This window comes from Alternaria metachromatica (assembly GCF_023757995.1).
Source record: "Alternaria metachromatica strain BMP 0045 chromosome Unknown scaffold_36, whole genome shotgun sequence".
In the NCBI taxonomy this organism is placed as follows: Eukaryota; Fungi; Ascomycota; class Dothideomycetes; order Pleosporales; family Pleosporaceae; genus Alternaria; species Alternaria metachromatica.
This window is the reverse complement of record NW_026055527.1, coordinates 67329-85906: the sequence shown is the minus strand read 5'-3', so window position 1 is coordinate 85906 and position 18578 is coordinate 67329. Positions and strand designations below refer to the sequence as shown.

The following is an 18578-nucleotide window of genomic DNA, read 5'->3' as shown; positions in this document are numbered from 1 at the left end:
TGCGAGGTTGTCATAGATGGTAAAGCCCGTGCTGGGAGATCGTTGTCGAGGTTGCCGTCTCCACGAGGGCTCACGATGGGAAGAGCGAGATGGTACCTCGCGCCTTTCTCGCTCTCGGCCACGTTCAAGGCTGGGGGCTCGGTCATTCCTTCTATCATCGTCTTCATGTCGCCTACGAGATGTTTCCGTACGTTCTCGTCGCCGACTATGATATCTATGCCTTATGTCCCGCCGTCGACTACGAGATCTATCCGTATGTTCTCGTCCCCGGCTATGATTTCTGTGCCTTGGGCGTCGACTACGAGACCTGTGACTTCGTTCTCGGTGCTCACTGCGAGATCGGCTGCGATGATTTCGACGTTGATTTCGAGGGGGTGATCGTCGAGGCGAGCGACTCCGGCGATCTTGGCTCCTGTCGCGATCGTTGTCACGCCTTCGTGCGGGCACATCGCTGTAATGTGGATCGTCCCTTGATTCAGTGCCGGGGTCAGAGTGCGTATGATACGGGTCGTGACGGCCTGTAGGCGCGTCTGCCAGTCGATTCGATCGAGGCATGATGAGAGTTGACCCCTCCCGTGTACACACTTGGGATTTGGAAAGCTCCGGTTTGGTTGAGTGGGTTGTGCTAATGGGGCGGTAACGACTGTAGCTCCATAGGGGGCTCCGATGAAATAGAGGCAGGCCTTGCGCCTGCCCTGACCTCAGTGAATCATGGAGGCAATTACGTTGGTCCCGCAGTAGGTTGGCTGCCGAGGCACGGCCTCAGTGATTCACATCAAGCATCTGTCAAAGTCATGCGAACTCATTGATAGTAATGCCAAGTGACGAGGACTACCAAGCCCAAAGGTCTCAATGAAAGAGATACGTCTCTTTATTGTACTCATACTACGTTTCATTTGTTGTTATATGTGGCGCTCTAAACTTCCTTTGTTCAAGCCTATATCATCTTGCTCATCGCCATCAATGTCATCATTGCCATCTTCAGATCTCCAAATCTCCGACATGGACGATATCTTTTGGTCCAGATATAATCCCAGTCACTTTACCGACCAACGAGAACGGATCTACGATGACTGGACAGTACCTGGAAAGGAACAGTTACGATTGATCGATGGGCCAGCAGAGCTCGTAGATTTCCGTGATGGCCGAAAGCATGGCACAGCTTTACTGCTTTCTGAATCGCTAGCAGACGGTATACACAAAGCCTTATGCATAGCTCACTCGTATTGGACTCTACCTGAGAAGATTGATGAGGGAGAACAGACTTGTTTCGAGAATGAAATAAGAATGCAGTCCTGGAACAAAGAGGTGGGGCACCTCATCCAAATCACAAAAGATGAGATGAGAAGGAATGGAAGGGCAACACGCGAGCAAAGAGACCTTCTAAGAGAGCTTTTTGTGGAGCAAGAGCAATGCCAAAAAGGGCTGAAAGACAACCAACGTCATCGCCAGAAGCTCGAAGATACAATCAAATTGGGTAAAGAGAGGTGGACTAACGCTTGGATTAAAGTCCAGCACGAACTCGAACGTGTATGGGTGGGTGCAGGCCGAGTGAAGGAGTTTCGACATGGCCGCGCGCACGAAAGAGATGCTTCAGTACCCAGACGCCGAGAGCCACGCGCTCGCTCAAGATCTCGAGATAGAAGACATCGGCGTCGGGAACGATTGAATGGGCGAGATAGGGAAAACTCTAGCCACTACTCTCCTTCGCGGTCACGAAGGCATGGTCATACACGACATCGGGCCCGGAATCCCCCGCATCGCAATGCTGGTCACAGAAATCGACCGTCTTCGCCAGCGTCATCTCATTCTCATGCTCAGAGTGATGCGGAACTGTGGCGCATGGAGGAAACTATTTGCGATACGGACGAGATAGCCCCGGCACTCCTAGAGATTACGACAAAACTGTCGCATGACTGCAAGAGATCCAGCGGGTATCAAGATGAGGACTGTCAGGTTGCTGATCGCGACATGACGCCATCGGCGAGTATGCCAGATGATATCGAGCAATCATTTAGCGATGTAAGCATCGACGATAGCGTCGAAGCCATGGCAGAGCAAGGTGTTAAACACTCCGTACCAATGTCGCAACAGGCTCAAGACTTCGAAGATGGCCTGCAACGATTAGCGCTGGAATACGACAAGAGAGAGACGCCATCTCCAAAGCCGACCGAACCGTCTGAAGACTTGCCTTATCACCCCAGTGGCAATAAGCGGAAGCGGGAAGATCGGGAGCTCAGTGAACCAAGTGAAAGGAAGTCTAGGAGAGTAGTCGCGTCTCGAAACAGTGTGCGCGAAACCCCGTTACGTAAAGACTCAGCTATCGAGTGGCTCCAGGAAGAAACGCGTGAGCAGGCAGTCGTGGAAGGGACTCCAGAGTCGATGAGAATGTCGATTCGCGACTTCTTTAAGCCGTATCAAAGTCGTGGCGAGAGTCTGTGTTAAGCCTAGTTATAGATAGATGATTGTACTTTTGTAGTCTGACACCCAAATGAGCTTTTTCTGTTTTCATCCGTGTTGAAACGCGGCCCGGCAGGCGTGATCATCACCCGTGAGAGGTGCGACTGTGAGCTCGTTTCCGGCTTTCGTTGAAATCTGCGCCTTCTCTGCGCGGAACGAAAGCTCTAATCGCTTTCTGTATCTGGTCGGTATTGGCGGAGTTGCGGCGCGCTGAAGTTCAGACGATTCTGTTGTTGTGATGTTCAGGTGGCTCGAACCGCGCGCCGGCTCAACTTGCGGCCCGGCATAATAATTGCCTTGGCGTCTACAAGTCCCTTATTAACCTTCTCTATCTTTTGCGCTTAAGCCTAAGAGGTCTTTCTATATACTTTAGTTATATATATTAAAAAAAAAAAAATTTAGTAATAGTAGTTTACTAAACTATTTATTTAAAGTAGTTATTTTTATATATACTTATAATAGCTAAAAATAACTTTATAATAAATATATAATAAGTTATTATAATAGCTTATAAAGTAGAAATAGCTTATACTATAAAACTAAAGTTAAAGCTTAATAATATATTTATAAAAGTATATTTACTACTATTTTTATTTTTTTATTATAATTATAAATACTTTAAACTTTTAAATTTTTTTTAAATACTATTTTTTTATTTTTACTAATAACTAAATAGCTTATTTTACTTTTTTAGTTTTTACTTTAAATTTTAAACTTAATATAATTTACTATAAAGCTTTATTTATTAAAAAGTTATTAATAGTAGCTATATATATATAAAAAAGCTAGTAAATACTTTATAAGCTTAAAGTAAAAGTAGCTTAGTTTATATTTAAGTAGCTTAATAATAGTATATAATTTACTTAAGTAATAGTATAAAGTTACTAATATTTTAGTTTTTAGCTTTTTTAAGTTTTATACTAATAAGTTTATAAAGTTAAAAGTACTACTTTAAAAGCTATTTTTAGTATAGCTATAACTTATACTTATTAAAAAGATTTTTTTTTTTAAATAAGTAAAAAAACTTAAGTAGTAAATAGTATTAGTAAATATATTAATTAATTACTATAGTAAGTAATTTTAGTAAAAGTAAAAGTAAAAAAAAAGCTAGTATTATAAGTTAATTTTATAACTTTATAATATTTACTATTTATATAAGTAAGTAGTATTATAAAAAGAAAAATTTACTTTTGGACTAGCGCTTTAGTAAATAAAACTAGAATTATATTAATATATTAAGGCCTTATTAACCTTAGAAGAGTCTAATCTTTACGCTATAATAGAGTAGCTAGACATTCTTTACATTCTAATGCAAGCGTGTAAGCGAAAACATAAGCGTCGCCAGGATGTTCGCTCGAACTCGCACCATATCGGTTCAGAAAGGGCTCGTAAACAAATCGTCTATGGCGGCACTCGCGTCTACACGTTCACTTTCATCTACACTTGCACGCCCCTCTCAGCCTAGTCCATCGACGGATCGGTCTGGGCTGCGCGCGATGTCAGGTCCCGCTTTCTGCGCAACATCGAAAAACTTGAGCTGATGTGCAATTAGAAGCCAAACGTACGTTGCTTTGAAGATATCGGTATCTGAAACATATCATCAGAATCGAGAGACTGCAGTCTTGCGTACATTAGCGGCGGTGCAATCGGATCAGCCTGGCTACCACCATCTCATGAGAATGATAGATTCTTTCCATATCAGTGGTCCAAATGGAAACCATGAGTGCCTGGTGCTAGAGCTGTTAGGACCGAGTGTGGCCGATTACCTCGACGCGCATTTCATGGGAAGGCTTCCCGGAACGCTTGCGAAAACAATTGCGGAACAAGCTTTGCTTGGTTTGTGCTTCCTGCACGAGCGGAAATTTGCGCATGCAGGTACAGTATGATGCCAGTGTTTGAAGCAATTGCTCATCGTCCTCAGATCTGCACACCCGCAACCTAGCGTTTACGATCCCTTCGCTCCAAGCCTTGCGAAAAGACGATTTCCTCCAGAAATTTGGGCGACCCGAAACGGGCGCTGTCCAAAGAAAGGATGGCCAGCCAATAGTACCTAACATGCCCCGATATCTCGTCAGACCTACCTCCTACCCTATAGACATCAAGTCATCCTTCAGCTCGATCAAGATCATTGATTTTGGTCAATCTTTCTTACACGACGAGTGTTCTGGCGCCCTACGTACTCCACTTCCCGTGCGCGCCCCGGAGATTATATTCAAAGATCAGGTGGATTATCGTGTAGATCTCTGGAGTATGGGTTGTTTGGTGAGTTCGGCTTTGGCAATATAAGCCCCAAGATAACTCGATGGAAAGCTAATGACTTGTGAAGCTTTTCGAGCTCGTTGTCGGACAGCCGCCGTTTGACAGCTTCATGATAACGCCTGCGACCCTTGTGCGTCAGATGCTTGAGACAGTCAGCGACGATTTGCCGGATCGTTGGAAGATGGATTGGCATGCCATGAAAAAAACCTTGGATGAGAGCGATCCTACTTGCTCACTTCAAGAATGGTTAGAGGAAATGTACTTTGATGGGGAGAGGCGCGAAGATATGAGCCGAGAAGATCTTTTGAGAGTCGGCGCACTCATCGGAAGCATGCTACGAATGGAGCCTTCTGCTAGGGCATCTGCGAAGGATGTTGTCCAGGATGCTTGGTTCCGGGAGGAGTAACATGTCTCAGGCATTATTAATCTAGTAGCACGTCGCTGTTGCGACCAGACTCAATACGTTCATACCATCGTATGTAGTCGCAAATACCTAGGTAGTTAATGTAATTACATTAATGCGCACCTAACCTTAATTATAAAATTAAGTAAACCTCTAAATACCTTAATATATTAATATAATTTTAGTTTTATTTACTAAAGTACTAGTTTAAAAGTAAATTTTTTTCTTTTATAATACTACTTTTTTATATAAATAGTAAATATTATAAAGCTATAAAATTAACTTATAATACTTTAACTACTTTAACTATTTTAAACTAGTTATATACTAAACTTAGTAAGTAGTATATTTACTAAGCTTACTTTTTACTACTATACTTTTTTTAAAAACTTTTTTTTAAAAATTATTAGCTACTATTTAGTAGTAAGCTAAAAAACTAGTACTTTAATTATAGCTAATTTTTATATATAAAAGTAAAAATTACTTAGTACTATAATATTAGAAACTTTACTTTAAAGTATAAACTAATTATATACTATTATTAAGCTACTTAAATATATATAAAATTATTTTTACTACTTTTATATTTTAATAAAGTAGCTATACTACTATTATTTTTAGTTTTTTAAGTATTACTTTAAAAAAAGTAAGTAAGTAGTAAAAGATCTTATACTATAGTAAAGAATTAAAATATAAATATAAGAATAATACTATAAAAGTATTAAAAAAGCTAAAAAGTTAATAAATAATAAGCTAAGTATTTATTATTATAATAATTTAGTTATTTATTATTATAATAAAAAGTTTAAAAAAAAGTAGTAAAAAATATATATTTTATAAACTTACTAGTTAAGCTTTAACTCTAGTTTTATATAAGCTATTATAAAACTTATTATACTAATTTATTATAATAACTTATTATATATTTATTATAAAGTTATTTTTAGCTACTATAAGTATATATAAAGATAACTACTTTAAATAAATAGCTTAGTAAACTACTATTACTAAATTTTTTTTTTTTAATATATATAACTAAAGTACTTTTATAAAAAAACCTTTTAGGCTTAAGCGTAAAAGATAGAGAAACCTCTAGACATAGTTATTGCAAGACTGTGCGTGATGTTATGACGCGTGCTTAGTGTCACCGTGCGCCTCGTCTTCGGGTTAGCTTCGGGCGATCATCTCGGAGTTCTCGCCCCTGCGCCCCTCGACTCCATTTCCCTCTCATTATATCAAAACCGAAACGGCCATCGCACACTCCTTCGCCCTTCAGATGAATATCGTTTCTTCTGCGCCTCAGTTCTCGTCGCATGCGACATGTGTGGACACAAGCCCACGAGAACACGTCTTCATTGGGACTTTCGAGTCCCGAGTCCGCCGCGCCAGCAGAGTCCGAAGACTTCACTTATCCCGAATTAAAGGCTTTACGAATCTATGAGGACCTCAACTCGAGATACGACGAGGCCTACAATTTGTTTGAAACCAACACCCGACAGCTGTCGACCGATGTTGCGACCGCAGCAATTAGGCTTGTTGGACCATCGTCAACGCAGTTATCATACGAACAGCGAGCATTGACTGAGGCTATCACATTGCGATACCCCTGTTAAAGCTCGCATATACTGTCTTTTAAACAATGAGGTCACTTAACGTAGGGTCTTGCAGTCAGGAAATCACACAAAGAACCACGCGTATATCGTCTCGTCCCTCGGTCGTCAAGGGACGTCGATAACAAAAGCTTGAACAAAGCACATCGCGCCATCAAGAATCCTACACTTCATTGTTTTACATCATTTACAATGAACAAGGCCTCGCTTTATATCTCGGCAGTAACAAGCCCATTTCCTCAATCGAAGCTCAGCGTGAGGTATATCGAGAATACCTCTTGAGATGAGATACCGACATCGACCCATTTTGGTTCGGATGCCAGAGTAACAAAGACGCTTCTTCGTACGAGAGGCCTCTTGTACTCTTAACCATAGTTGAGCAAATCCCCGTTCTGGTACTCACCACCCTGCTCATGCCTGCCACGACCACCATCGTCCTCGTAGTGTTCACGCTCGGGACGGCGGTCGTGGTCGTGGTCGTGATCGCGCCGCTCAGGATGCTGGTACTCGCCACCCTGTTCAGCTCTGTCACGGCCACGATCGTCCTCGTAGTTCTCACGCTCGGGGTTGCGGTTGTCGTCGTGATCGCGCGACGCATGGTTATGGATAACGTGAGGCTGATATCTTCCATCTTGCATCACGTTGTTTACTGGCATGAAGACAGGACGGTTGATATTGTCGCCGAGACGCGTGTCGGCAGGGCGGTCGTGGCCTTCTTGCTGATGAATTGGTTGATCAGGTTGCGCTGATCTACCAGGGTAACCTCGAGCATAGTCTCCGTTTCGGTCGGCTTGACGTTCACGAGGTAGTGGACTTCGCGACCGACTACGTTGCCTTCCAGGACCACGTGCGGGACGATCGCGAGGCCTACCGCCACCTGTGCCACGAGGACCATTAGGGATCTGGGGAGATGAAGGTGCATCTTGGAAGGCAAACACTTCTCCTCCCGGTGCTGGGACGTACGGGGGAGGTGCTGGCATTCGGTACGCTGCAGGGAACAGCTTTGGCTTGATAGAGCCGGTTGGTTGCTGCCGCGGATAGTGGTTATCCTCCAAACCTCGCCGTACTGCACCCTCGTCGACTCCTAATGGGGTTGGAGGCATGTACTTAAGCTCGGCAAGCCCAACAAAAGCGGCATTGCGAACCCACTTAACCATACCAAGACTGTCGTCTGTGAGATATCCTGCGAATATGAAACCCTGAGTGGGTATGACTTCGTTGGCAACAAGTACATTGAAGTTGCAATGTGTCTTCAACTCCTGGACTGACCAGCCTTCATCTTCCTTTGGATGCATGAGGATATTGTCATGGGGGCTATGTTTCCTTGAAACATCTTCGGGCCAACCTCGACGGTCAAATGGAAGTAGTCGCATGAATTGCCAACGGTTCCCAGGGTGTATCTTGTCCAGATCATGGCCTTGAGAAGTCCGGCCCCAAGTAACTAGGACTACGTTGGGGAAGACTTTCTGGACTAAGCAAATCCTCCATCCTGAGAGAGCTTTGCCATGCGCAGTCAAACCACATTTGTCCCCCAAGACCTGTTTTGGGTCCACCGCGTACTCGGAAGTACGAAACCAAAAGAGCATGCCTTCCCAAAACACCTCGTCGAGACGTTGCCGGATGGGTTGTGGTACATGAGTGGATTGCTTAGACATGATCATCGTTGTCAAGCCATCATATTGCGGGAACAAGAGCCCGGCAAGGTCAGGCATTTCGAGACCAAGATTTCCGCGCTTTATGCAACCGCCATTGGAAGCCCACCAAGAAGCGAAGTCTTGAATAAGAGCCAGCATCTGCCTCTGACCAAGTGGTGTACTGAAGTCAACGATGAGGTTTGGCCTTTGTTGTGCGCTTCCATACGCTGCTACGAACTGCATGACTTTGCTTGTCTTGAATGTGTGCTCGGTATCCGCTTGTGGAATGGTAATAGGTGCATCGGTGGAGCCTAGGGGTGGCTCTCGCACGGCGACATCTTGGTATGATTGACCCTCACGACTACTACCACTAGGGCTGAGCTCGACTGGAGAGGGGTGTTCAGACGGGGGGCGAACGGTAGTCGCATGTACGTCTCCTCGGTTATTGGCAATCGGTCCTCGCGCTTCATGAAGCCGTGCGGTCTGGTCTTGGGGAATGGCGTCCAAGCTACGCTCTTCCTGACGAGATAGTGGAGGAGCTGTGTTGGTACCCGGACGAGACTGCAGCTCGGGTGGCGACGGGCTGGTTGTTGGCCTACCATGAGGGCGTGTAGGTTGCTCTTGGGAGCTAGCAGCAGGTTCGCGCTCTTCCCCGGGGAACTCCGAAGGTGTATGATACCCGTCTTGGCTATCAACACTCGCTTCGCGTGTTTCCCGTTGTGGTTTTGGAGAAGGGGCGTGAGTCGGCTGCGGTGCGCGCTCGATCTCTTGTTCAGGGTGCGAGGGAGGGCTGGCCGGGCTCAGTGTCGAGCTTTCCGAATCGGCGACGACCACTTCCTCGAGTTCATCGAAGGTCTGACCAGAGTTCTCTACATAGCCTCTAGGGCGTGTTACTCGTGATGCCTGCGGACTGTCTTTGTCTGTATTGATTAGGATAGTTCTGGAAGTTGTAGACGGGAAAGGCTTACCTTCATGACCACGACGACCCGACATGTTTAGCGGATGCGCAAGTGTTAAAGGGTTTTGGTAGGTGTAATGATCGAAACAGTTGTGATATTTCGGTTGAGGGTTCGGTTGAGAATTAGTTTGTGTAGAAAGGTCTATCTGGGAAGGATCAGTGAAATGCGCACTTGATGTAGTCGATTTCAGCGCAGTGATTCGCAACAGTAGCGCAAGCTCTACCCCCTCCGGGTGGATCAATTCATCGTAATCAGAAAGTTCCTGACGTAGTGCACTGCTGCATTGGGGCGATCCGTGCAACGAGTGAGTGAATGTAGCATGGTCATCTAGTAGTTGTGTCTGCCACTGCCACTGCCCCTTGGATGGAACCAACCTAGTGGGCATCCTTAATTGATACAGAACTGGCTGCTTTTGAAAACTTGGTGTATATCTAGATCCCACTTCCGAGTTCTGGGATGTACGTGGACGATGGTGTCTTGCAATAGCCAATCAATTCGCGCAGTCGTACACTGTGAAGTCTTCCATAATGAATATATTGAAAGTGGCGTGGCTGCTAGTACTAAGCAAACCTTTGTTGTCAACTTACAAAGCAGCGTTGCGGTCAAAGAAATCTGCTAGCTTTGTCATGATGCTTAAAAGCAGGGAAGCTTCGCGCATCTTGTCGCAACGAATCCTATCTTCCAAGACGATAGCCATGTACGACGATGCAGAATTGGATAGGACTTTCTCCGAAAGAGCTTGTCAGATATGGGTGCATCCAACGGCACACAGCTCGGGATCGAGTACCTTGCGGCCGCGGCTCAAGAGAGTACGAGATGGTAGACGCGAGGCTTTGGCATTGGTTCTAACAGAAGAGCTTGAGAAGAAGATTCAGACCGCTCTTGCATTGGGTCGTGGTCATATTCATGCAGTACAGGACGTCAAAAGATGGAAGCACGAAACGCGCTTGAAGCAAGCCGATAACAAAGGTTCTTTGGAGTCGTTCACTCATCGCTTTAACGCCAAGTGCGCAGAAATACAGCCAAACAAAGAGCCGACCGAGGTCCAAAAGAAGACTTTGAAGATGTTAGCCCAAAGTGTCGAGCGAACGAAAGCCAACCAAGGTATCATGGATGAAACGATAGCGAACTACGATAGGGATCTTGCGCGCGGTTTGAACAGGTGGCGGAAGGCTTGGGCCGACATAGACAAGATTCTAGCCAAAGTGTGGACAGATGCAGGGCGGCTAGTACCCGACGACGATTCAGATGCGGACAACGAAAGGCCACCTAGAGCGACTGAGTCAAAGAACAAAGCCGGAAGAAACGGAGGCCGGGCGAATATACCTGGCGACAACTTGCCGTTAGCTGCACCGGAGGTAGAGCCCGCTCGACAAAGGCAGGCGGGAAGACGAAGAAGCGATATCTCGGAATGGCAAAACAGTGTCGAAGCCCATAGTCCCACAAACCTTGATAAGGGAAAAGATGCAAGTACACATCGCAGGCAGGCTATTGGACGCACCAACAACGCTGGAGATCGTCCGACATCTTCTCGCCCCTCCCGACACTCTAGCGAGCATCGGCGAAGATCGTATCGGGCATATTCGTCGCGCCCGCCGCCGCCCCCACCACCACGTCATGTCAACGATGTCTCCATACCCAGCTACGCGCGACAGCAAGCGCATGATCATGACGAGCATCGAGAACGACGAGACCGAAGTCGGTCAAGCAGTCCAGGACGAGAACGAGGTACATCTAGAGACGCACCAGACTATCGGGAACGTAATCACCGCGAAAGTCAGCAGCGTAGGACTCGCGATGAAAGCGCACGGAGGATAAGAAGTCGAAACCCTCCTGAAGACGACAGGGGCGGATGTGGTAGATGGGGTGCTTTGTGAGGATGGTAGTGTTAGTTATGAGTAGAACATCGTGTAGTAGGCCAGTATCGTTGCTTGGTTAGTTTTATGAAAGGTCAATCACACTGTGATCTAGAGAAGCTTTTCGTTGACGAGACGAGACCTGCGAATATGAATCAAGTGATGGTACTATTGATGAATTCAAGCTGTCATGCATCAGATCATGACTTGTTAGGCGACAGCTCGCCCAGACAACACTGGCGGGACACTATATAGAAAAGAAATCCGAAGACTGGCTATTCCATGACGCACGGTGAACAAATTCGTTCCTGCTTTACGAAGCAACACAATGATTCACCTTCAAAGACCACTCCGTGGCTACGAGCAGAGCTAATCATCCCCATCGGTACGTTTCCTCTCTGGACTGGATCACGGGCTCGATACCGGGTGGTTGAGATTGAGGGACTGGTTCTGCTCTGTCACATTGAGGATGGCATTGGTCATTACTCCATCGTGCTGATGTAAAGTTTGTGCCATGGCAGGTTGGGTGGTAATCGAAGCGATCTTGGGCATGGTGTTAGCATGAGAAGAGGCTTCTCGGTGGCCGATGGCTGGTGTACCGGCCTTTTCGCCCCGAAAACTTTGACCTGCCCTCACCGCACCCGTAGCATGCGCTAATGCACGCTGTTGCGGGTGCGATACTGGGCTGAAAAGAGTGGGAGGCATGACGTTAGACGGACTGACCTTGCTGACGGATCGGCTTCGAGGGTGATCAACCGAAGACCGGGCTTGTTCCTCATTGGAACTTGTCGTTGAGTACGCAGAGCTGAACGCGCGCGACTTTTGGAGAAGATTTGCGGAATCTCTCACGGGATCTTTCGCGGTAGTCCCTTTGGAAGGATGGATGCGCAGTTGATGGAACAACCTGTTACCTGTTCGCTCAGCCTTTGGAAGAGGCATGGCACTCCGAGGATAGGGGTCTACCAGTTCAAGGCCGCGCTTCACCGCAGCCTCATCCATCCCTTTTGGGTGTGCGACAAGTTTTCCATCTGGGCTGTTTGCATTGGCTTTCAGTCCAAGGAAAAGGTCGCGACTGTCCTTGTCAAGTTTTCCCACAGGTAACATCTCCTCGCTAGGGTAGTGTGGTACTACATCTATTGCAGAGAAGTGTGTGTGTGCACCGATAGCCTTGTCATCGTAATCCGGGTCGGAAATATATGTCAGTGACGCGTGAAGTGAATCGTTATGCTTAGCTCGCATGCTTCGTGGCAGTCTTCCGTGTTTATAACTGTGAAGATGTAAGTACATCCAGATGTCGTCTTTGTCTAGACGCGACAGCCCCTTTCCGCCACTAAGTCGGCAGACCGTCGTCCAAATACAACGTGGAGTCACTTTTGTGACAATGTGCAGACGCCAGGCAGCACAAACTAATCCTTGTGGGCTTGGGGCGGCCTTTATACCCGGCTTCAGGTTTTGGTCGGCTGCGAACTCTGTCGAGCGATCCCAAAACATATCTCCGATTGCGAAGTGATGGGTATAATCGAGTTCCAACCGCTTCGGAATGCTGCTGGCATAGGGCGACGCGATGATAGTAAATATACCTTCATACTCGAGCGAGGGATCTACTAGAGCTGCAAGCCCAACGATCTCAACACCCAGGACTCCTATGTCGCGGACCTCAGTCACGCAAGGAACAAGCATACCAAGCACGTCTCGTAATTGACTCAGTACGGCCTTACGTTCAAGGTCACTGATTGCCGAAGATGTATCTTCCATGGATGCAACAATCTCATCAGTGACCGCTGCAACGTCCGCCATGATCCGGAAGATATCCGGGGTCTGTCCGCCGGAGTGTGCTAAAGGTGGTGTGCGTAGGCCATCCGATGTTGATGGGCTTTGTGGCGTGTTGTTGGTTTTGACGCGGACTCGTTTCTCGTCTTCGTCAGGTTCGTGTTCGTGAGGCCGTTTCGTGGAAGTTAATTGAAGGCCTGGCTGAATCTTCCTGACGGTCGACTTTGGCTGGTTGTTGCCAGTGCTGTCATTCGACTCGTGGTAAGTAGCTTCGCTATGCTTCAGCTCTTCAATAACGAATACATCAGTTGTGATCTCGGCATCATCACCCGAATTGTCAGCCTATGTTGTGTCAGTCGCTTTTGATGCGTGTGCTGGGAGATGTATATGCAGTGCAGAGATTGAAACAGTCAATCGGGTGACTAGAACTTTGTACGTACCGAAGACTCATGCCCAGATGTTTGCATACTAAGGCGGGTGTGCGGTATCCACTGTGTTGAATATTGGTGACCAGAAGATAGTGTCTCCTTCGTATCCGTATTTCTTGTTAGACGTTGGTTGGGTGGTGGTGTTTTGCCAGCGTTGGCTGTGTAGTTAGGCAGAGTACAGAGTCATTTAAAAGACCCGAGTAGAACTTCTTTCGTAGTAGAGTGGAGCGCAAACTGGGTGTGGCGCACGAGCACCCGTGCCCTGTAATGAATTCGAGCGTTCAGCGCACGTGACCAGAGTCAACGGTGCTCGAGACTGTAGTGAAAGTCGTACCATACTTCACGTACTGCAGGTTGCGCTGTTTTGACAACCATGGGTAATGATTGGATGTAGCTCGTCCAAGGTAAGTAGTTCCCATACCAGGGGCATATTCATAACGGAAATGGTCGCCGAGGCTACATCAGACTTTTGTTTGCGTGTTTCAGCGGGAGCTACCCGAGGCACCCGCATCCAATATTGTATGGAACCAAGATCGAGGCTGAATAGCTCCCATGAAAGCATGCTTTGTCTTGTTCGTAGTCCTTTGTTCGCTTGTCTGAACTCTTGTTGCCGTATATAAAAGACCGTCCGTTCCGTTCTTTCATCGACGAACTTTATCTTAATTGACAGGAAGAAGAAATCTCACCATCATCTCTACGGCCAGAACCAGTGAAGATGCCTTACCATGCAGGACATCCGCCCACGAAAGAAGAAGCTATCGTCGCCCGTTGGGCGGCCCCAACCGCGGCCCGTAACTACACGCGAAAAAGTCCGAAGCTGACAGAGATCCAAGAAGGTGATGATAGCACCCTTGCTTTGACACTCTGTCGTGATCTGGCAATGAGGTTTCAACGAGCGCTTTCCTTGGGCCGGCAGCACAGATTGTCTACTCAATTCACTAAAGCTAAGATGAAGGAGCTCAAGACAGAAAGACTTGACAACGCAGGTCTGGTCGAAACACTTGAGTTTGAGCTGCAGCTCAAAAAGAGGGAGCTTGAGCAAGCTCTTGTGCCAAGCGACCGGCAGAGGGAAGAGCTTAGAATCTTGGCCAAAGACTTCCATCGCATGCGCAACAATAAGGACGTGATTGAGAGAAATATCGTCATTCTAGACGAAGGTGACAAGAAGGAGATAGAGAGATGGAGAGATGCGTGGTTTGAAGTGGATAAGCTGCTAGATAACGTATGGATGGAAGCTGGTATATTGAAGCGATATGAAAGCACCGGCGAGAATCGACCTGGAAGACCGGCGGCCACTTTTGACAATCGAATCAATGATGAACAGGGCCAGACTCACGGCGATGGGACGAATGGCAGAAGCCGCGGAGAACAAAGGGATCGATCCCGTTTCAGACGCAGAGAATCGACGGAAGCCGCGACACTTCGAAGAGAAAGACGCGCGGACCGGACGGGAGTGATGTACTACAGCGATCGGTCGGACGAGCAAGATGACAGTTCCGATCAAGTCGAAGAAAATCGCCAAAGATGCAGCCGCACTGTGGAGAGGAGAAGAGAGCAACGAGTTACTAGGCAAGAGCATGAAGGTGGAAGAAGCAGCAGTCCACGCCTACGCTCGCGAGAAGCTGTAGATCGACGAGGGGAGACCGGGCAAAGAACGAGGGATGCTCCGAGGCTGAGAAGTCGGAGTCGGAGTCGGAGTCGATCACCCTCCTTGGATCAGAATCGAGAGAGACGAGAACGTGGTCGAAGAGATTCTCGTGATGGCCTAGAGAGGGGAGAGTATCGTGACCGCGACGGCGTGGTCCGACGCTACCCCCGGTGAACGCAGGCGTCCCTCAGGGGATCACCGTAGATTGGCCATCCAACCCTCGTCAGTCGCCGCCTGAGAGGCGAACGCAACCGGAAACTGCGCTCAAGCCACGGACTGGGTGACAGAGATTGGCTTCGTCTTATAGACGATAGCAATCAACGCCAGCAGAGCTGTACGCAAGCGGAGGCGAGAGGATAGCCCCCAAACACGAGGGTGGGAAGTGGTGCGTAGCAAATGCATCATGGACTACGCAAACTGTCGAGCGCGGCAGAAGCTCATCGCCATGTATCCACCGGATGCACTTCCAAGGTATGCTACTATCAGGTGTGGTGCGGTACGTAGGTCGAAACCGAGCGGTGGGGTTCTACGAGAAGCGAAGTTGGTGACAGGATGGCCCAAGTTCATCATAAAGCGGTGTGCGACTTGAGTGGACTATCGGACGAGGATTCGACTATCATGCTGGTAGGAGATAGCGAGAGCTCCTGGGAGAGATCAGCACAAGTAAAACGACACCCCCATTCAGAGCTCTACTGAGGGCAGATAGCAGTCAAAGTAACATGAATTGAAATGAACGAAGAGCTTACGTCTTAGTCCAAGGCTCTGCCCAGGTGGCTCAACATGACACCGAACTCCAGGAGTCTTTCGATGCACGCGAGCCTCTGTGCTGGGCGCGCAAACTTTCGTCTCCTTATGGCGATCATAATGTACAGAAGGAAGTCATTGCATCTGATTAGAGACACGACAAACCGGTTGTGAATGGAAAGTGGATAAGTGCAGTGACAATGCCAGTGGTGAAAGAACCTTGGAATGCTGGATTCTCGCTCACGCGTGACTTTCGCGTCATGGCCCGTGCACTGACGTCACCAACGGCCCTTCTCTGCCCGTTCTCCATACACAAGCAACTTAGCATTCACTCACAAGAACATTAGGTGTTATCTTCTATTAGCAACAATGCTACTTTACACAAATCCGACCAGCTTTGCTTCCAAAGTTTTGGGAAGCTCATATCAGCTGAGTCCGCCTTAATGCAGGACATGTCCGACGAGCGCACTGAGACGAAGTGCTTGAAACACCTTACCTTACCCAGGTTCCAACAAGTTCTTCCGTCTCCTCTTCTCCATATACCGTCGCGATTCCTCCTCGCCAGAACCCTCCAGGAAGTACTGAATCGCAGCATTAGGAGCGATCGTAATAACCACCAAGGCCACGCGATCCGGAAGGACCTTCGTCGCCGTTCTTGCGGTCAGTCCGGCCTCTAGCCTCCCGGCAGTAATAGTTGGGGCTAATGTACACACTACCGGCCGTGATGCCATTAACAGCATTGTTCCAGGACTGATCAACGCGGTCGGTCCGGCCTGTAGACTCCCGGCCGTGATAGTTGGGGCTAATGTACACACTACCGGCGCTGATGCCTTCAACAGCATTGTTCCAGGACTGATCAACTTCTGCGGTGTGGTCCCCACGAGGGGCATCAGCCTTGCTTCGGTCAACGTCGTCATATTGGACGGCCCTCTTTCCCTGGGTCGGTCGCGGTTGAGAGCTCCTGGTATTCGAACCACGAGGGCGCTGTGGCCGGTCTTTCTCGTAAGATGCGGTGTTTGAGTAACCACGATCCTGTCGAGATGAATCCCGATGGTTTCGACCTCGTCGATCAGAGCGGCGGCGATGATCGGAACGCCTACGATCTTTGTCGGACTCGTCGTTATCCGGATGATGTTGAGGAGTCTCTGTTTGACGAGGGGGTGGCCGCCGGTCAGGTCGTGGATACGCTGCGAGGCCCATGGCGTTACGGCCATCGTCTATAGCATCCCAGTTGATTGACTCATAGAGTCCGTGATTCAGTTTGTCGTTTTGCTGCGATGTTGTCACTCGCTTTCCAATCGTCTCCAGCAGAGAGACACTGGCTTCATCAAGATATCCGGCGAAATCCCAGTCCTTCGTAAGTGTGCATCGACTGGACGCGCCTGCAAGCACGTATGACATATCCGAGATGCGAACTGGCTTCGTTGCCTGGCTTGTGTCCACCTTGAGAACGCCATGAGGACCATGGTTGGTGGGGTTTCGGTCGCGAGCATCAGCTACACGTAGCCACTGCCAGTATGTATCCGGCGATATGGACGGAGCGCGGAGCCCTCGCTCACCATGAGTCTCCACACACGTAGTCAGAAATTCGTCGTCGCCTACAATGGCGCGAACGATATGAAAGCGCCGTTTCGTGGATACCTTTCCCAGTGCAGTACCAGCGGCGTCGTTTCCGAGAGGAGCACCTTCGTTATGGGAGAACCCCACTGTTCGCTCCCTAAAGACCATACCGACCTTGGCTCGATGTTCAAGAGGCATCTGGGGTGCACGCGGAATGCTCACGGCTGATTTGCTGAACATCATGAATACGCGGTCGTGGAATGCTGGGTTCAGATGGACAGCAAGGCCCTTGATCACCGCACCAAGGTTAGTATGAATGAAGACCACATTGCGCCGCAGTATCTCGGCAAATTCTTCCGTCATGAGGTCGCTGAATCTGCCAGGAAAGGAGGTGAGGCGATCGGTCATCCAGATCTCATCTGTCTTTGCTCGGCGTGTGAAGTAGGATGCCTCCGCCGCGCCCCCGTGCTTTGTGGTCCTTGAGCGTTTGGCTGGATACATCTCACTGCCAGTCAAGACGGCGCTCGGGTCACCCTCAACTTCAGTATCGCTAAGATCGTAGGACTCCTCGTCGAAGTCATCAGAGGGGCCAGTAACCACTTCCGTGTGTTTGCGCTTTTTTGAGACATCGGGCGTAGTTCCAAACGCGGGGATAGCAGGGGCTATATCATCCTTCAATACATTAGCTTTGCTCGTGGTGTTAAGTATATTGCTTTGACGGAAAGGAGGTCCGTGAGCGAAGCTGGGTTGATGCTCAGGGGAGCTTTTGTTGATAGTGGCGAGATGTCATCGTACCTCGTCATAGTTGAGTTGGGGTGTCGCAGGCTGGTACGATTGAACCAGGGGAAGTTTCGATGCACTGAAACCTGAAAGCATGTCAGCAACATTGAGAGAGTCATGTAGTATATCGTACCTTGTCCGCGACCGTCCGGATCAGTCATCTTGGAAGTTCGGTCTTGTGTACTATGATTGCAAGAGCGAACAAATAGCGCTAGCAGGGTGGGGTGGTATCGAGCAAAGGGCGAGCACTTGACTACATATACCCCCAGAGGAGTTGAAGCCTAAACCACGGAGTGAATTTTGAGAGGCCAAAAGACTTCGTGGTGCCAAGCCTGCACCGTGACCTTGGAAGTGAGGAAATTGCGCACGGCCCCAGGATAGTATGGTGTTGATAACCTTCGGATGACGTTGAATTACAAAAAACGCTGTACATGGAACATGATTACGTCCATGTCAAGGTGGCCAAG

The 18578-nt window shown here is 48.1% G+C and overlaps 4 protein-coding genes across 4 annotated transcripts; 1 reads left to right on the top strand and 3 right to left on the bottom strand.

Annotated features, from left to right (window-relative positions):
• Positions 1–7097: 7097 nt before the first annotated feature.
• Positions 7098–9359, bottom strand: J4E83_009749 (uncharacterized protein; the record flags this gene model as incomplete). Its single annotated transcript, XM_049336634.1, has 1 exon — positions 7098–9359. One exon carries the CDS (start codon positions 9357–9359, stop codon positions 7098–7100), a length of 2262 nt encoding a protein of 753 aa, XP_049184216.1.
• Positions 9360–10073: 714 nt separating this feature from the next.
• On the top strand, positions 10074–11143 carry J4E83_009748 (uncharacterized protein; the record flags this gene model as incomplete). The annotated part of the gene is made up of 3 exons (XM_049336633.1): positions 10074–10134; positions 10178–10795; positions 10968–11143. The coding sequence occupies 3 exons, from the start codon at positions 10074–10076 to the stop codon at positions 11141–11143; spliced, it is 855 nt and encodes a 284-aa protein (XP_049184215.1).
• A 1299-nt stretch (positions 11144–12442) lies between these two features.
• J4E83_009747 (uncharacterized protein) lies at positions 12443–13418 on the bottom strand (the record flags this gene model as incomplete). The annotated part of the gene is made up of 3 exons (XM_049336632.1): positions 12443–12448; positions 12589–13293; positions 13392–13418. The coding sequence occupies 3 exons, from the start codon at positions 13416–13418 to the stop codon at positions 12443–12445; spliced, it is 738 nt and encodes a 245-aa protein (XP_049184214.1).
• Positions 13419–16365: 2947 nt separating this feature from the next.
• Positions 16366–18272, bottom strand: J4E83_009746 (uncharacterized protein; the record flags this gene model as incomplete). The annotated part of the gene is made up of 3 exons (XM_049336631.1): positions 16366–18003; positions 18127–18197; positions 18245–18272. 3 exons carry the CDS (start codon positions 18270–18272, stop codon positions 16366–16368), a joined length of 1737 nt encoding a protein of 578 aa, XP_049184213.1.
• Between the last annotated feature and the right edge of the window lie 306 nt (positions 18273–18578).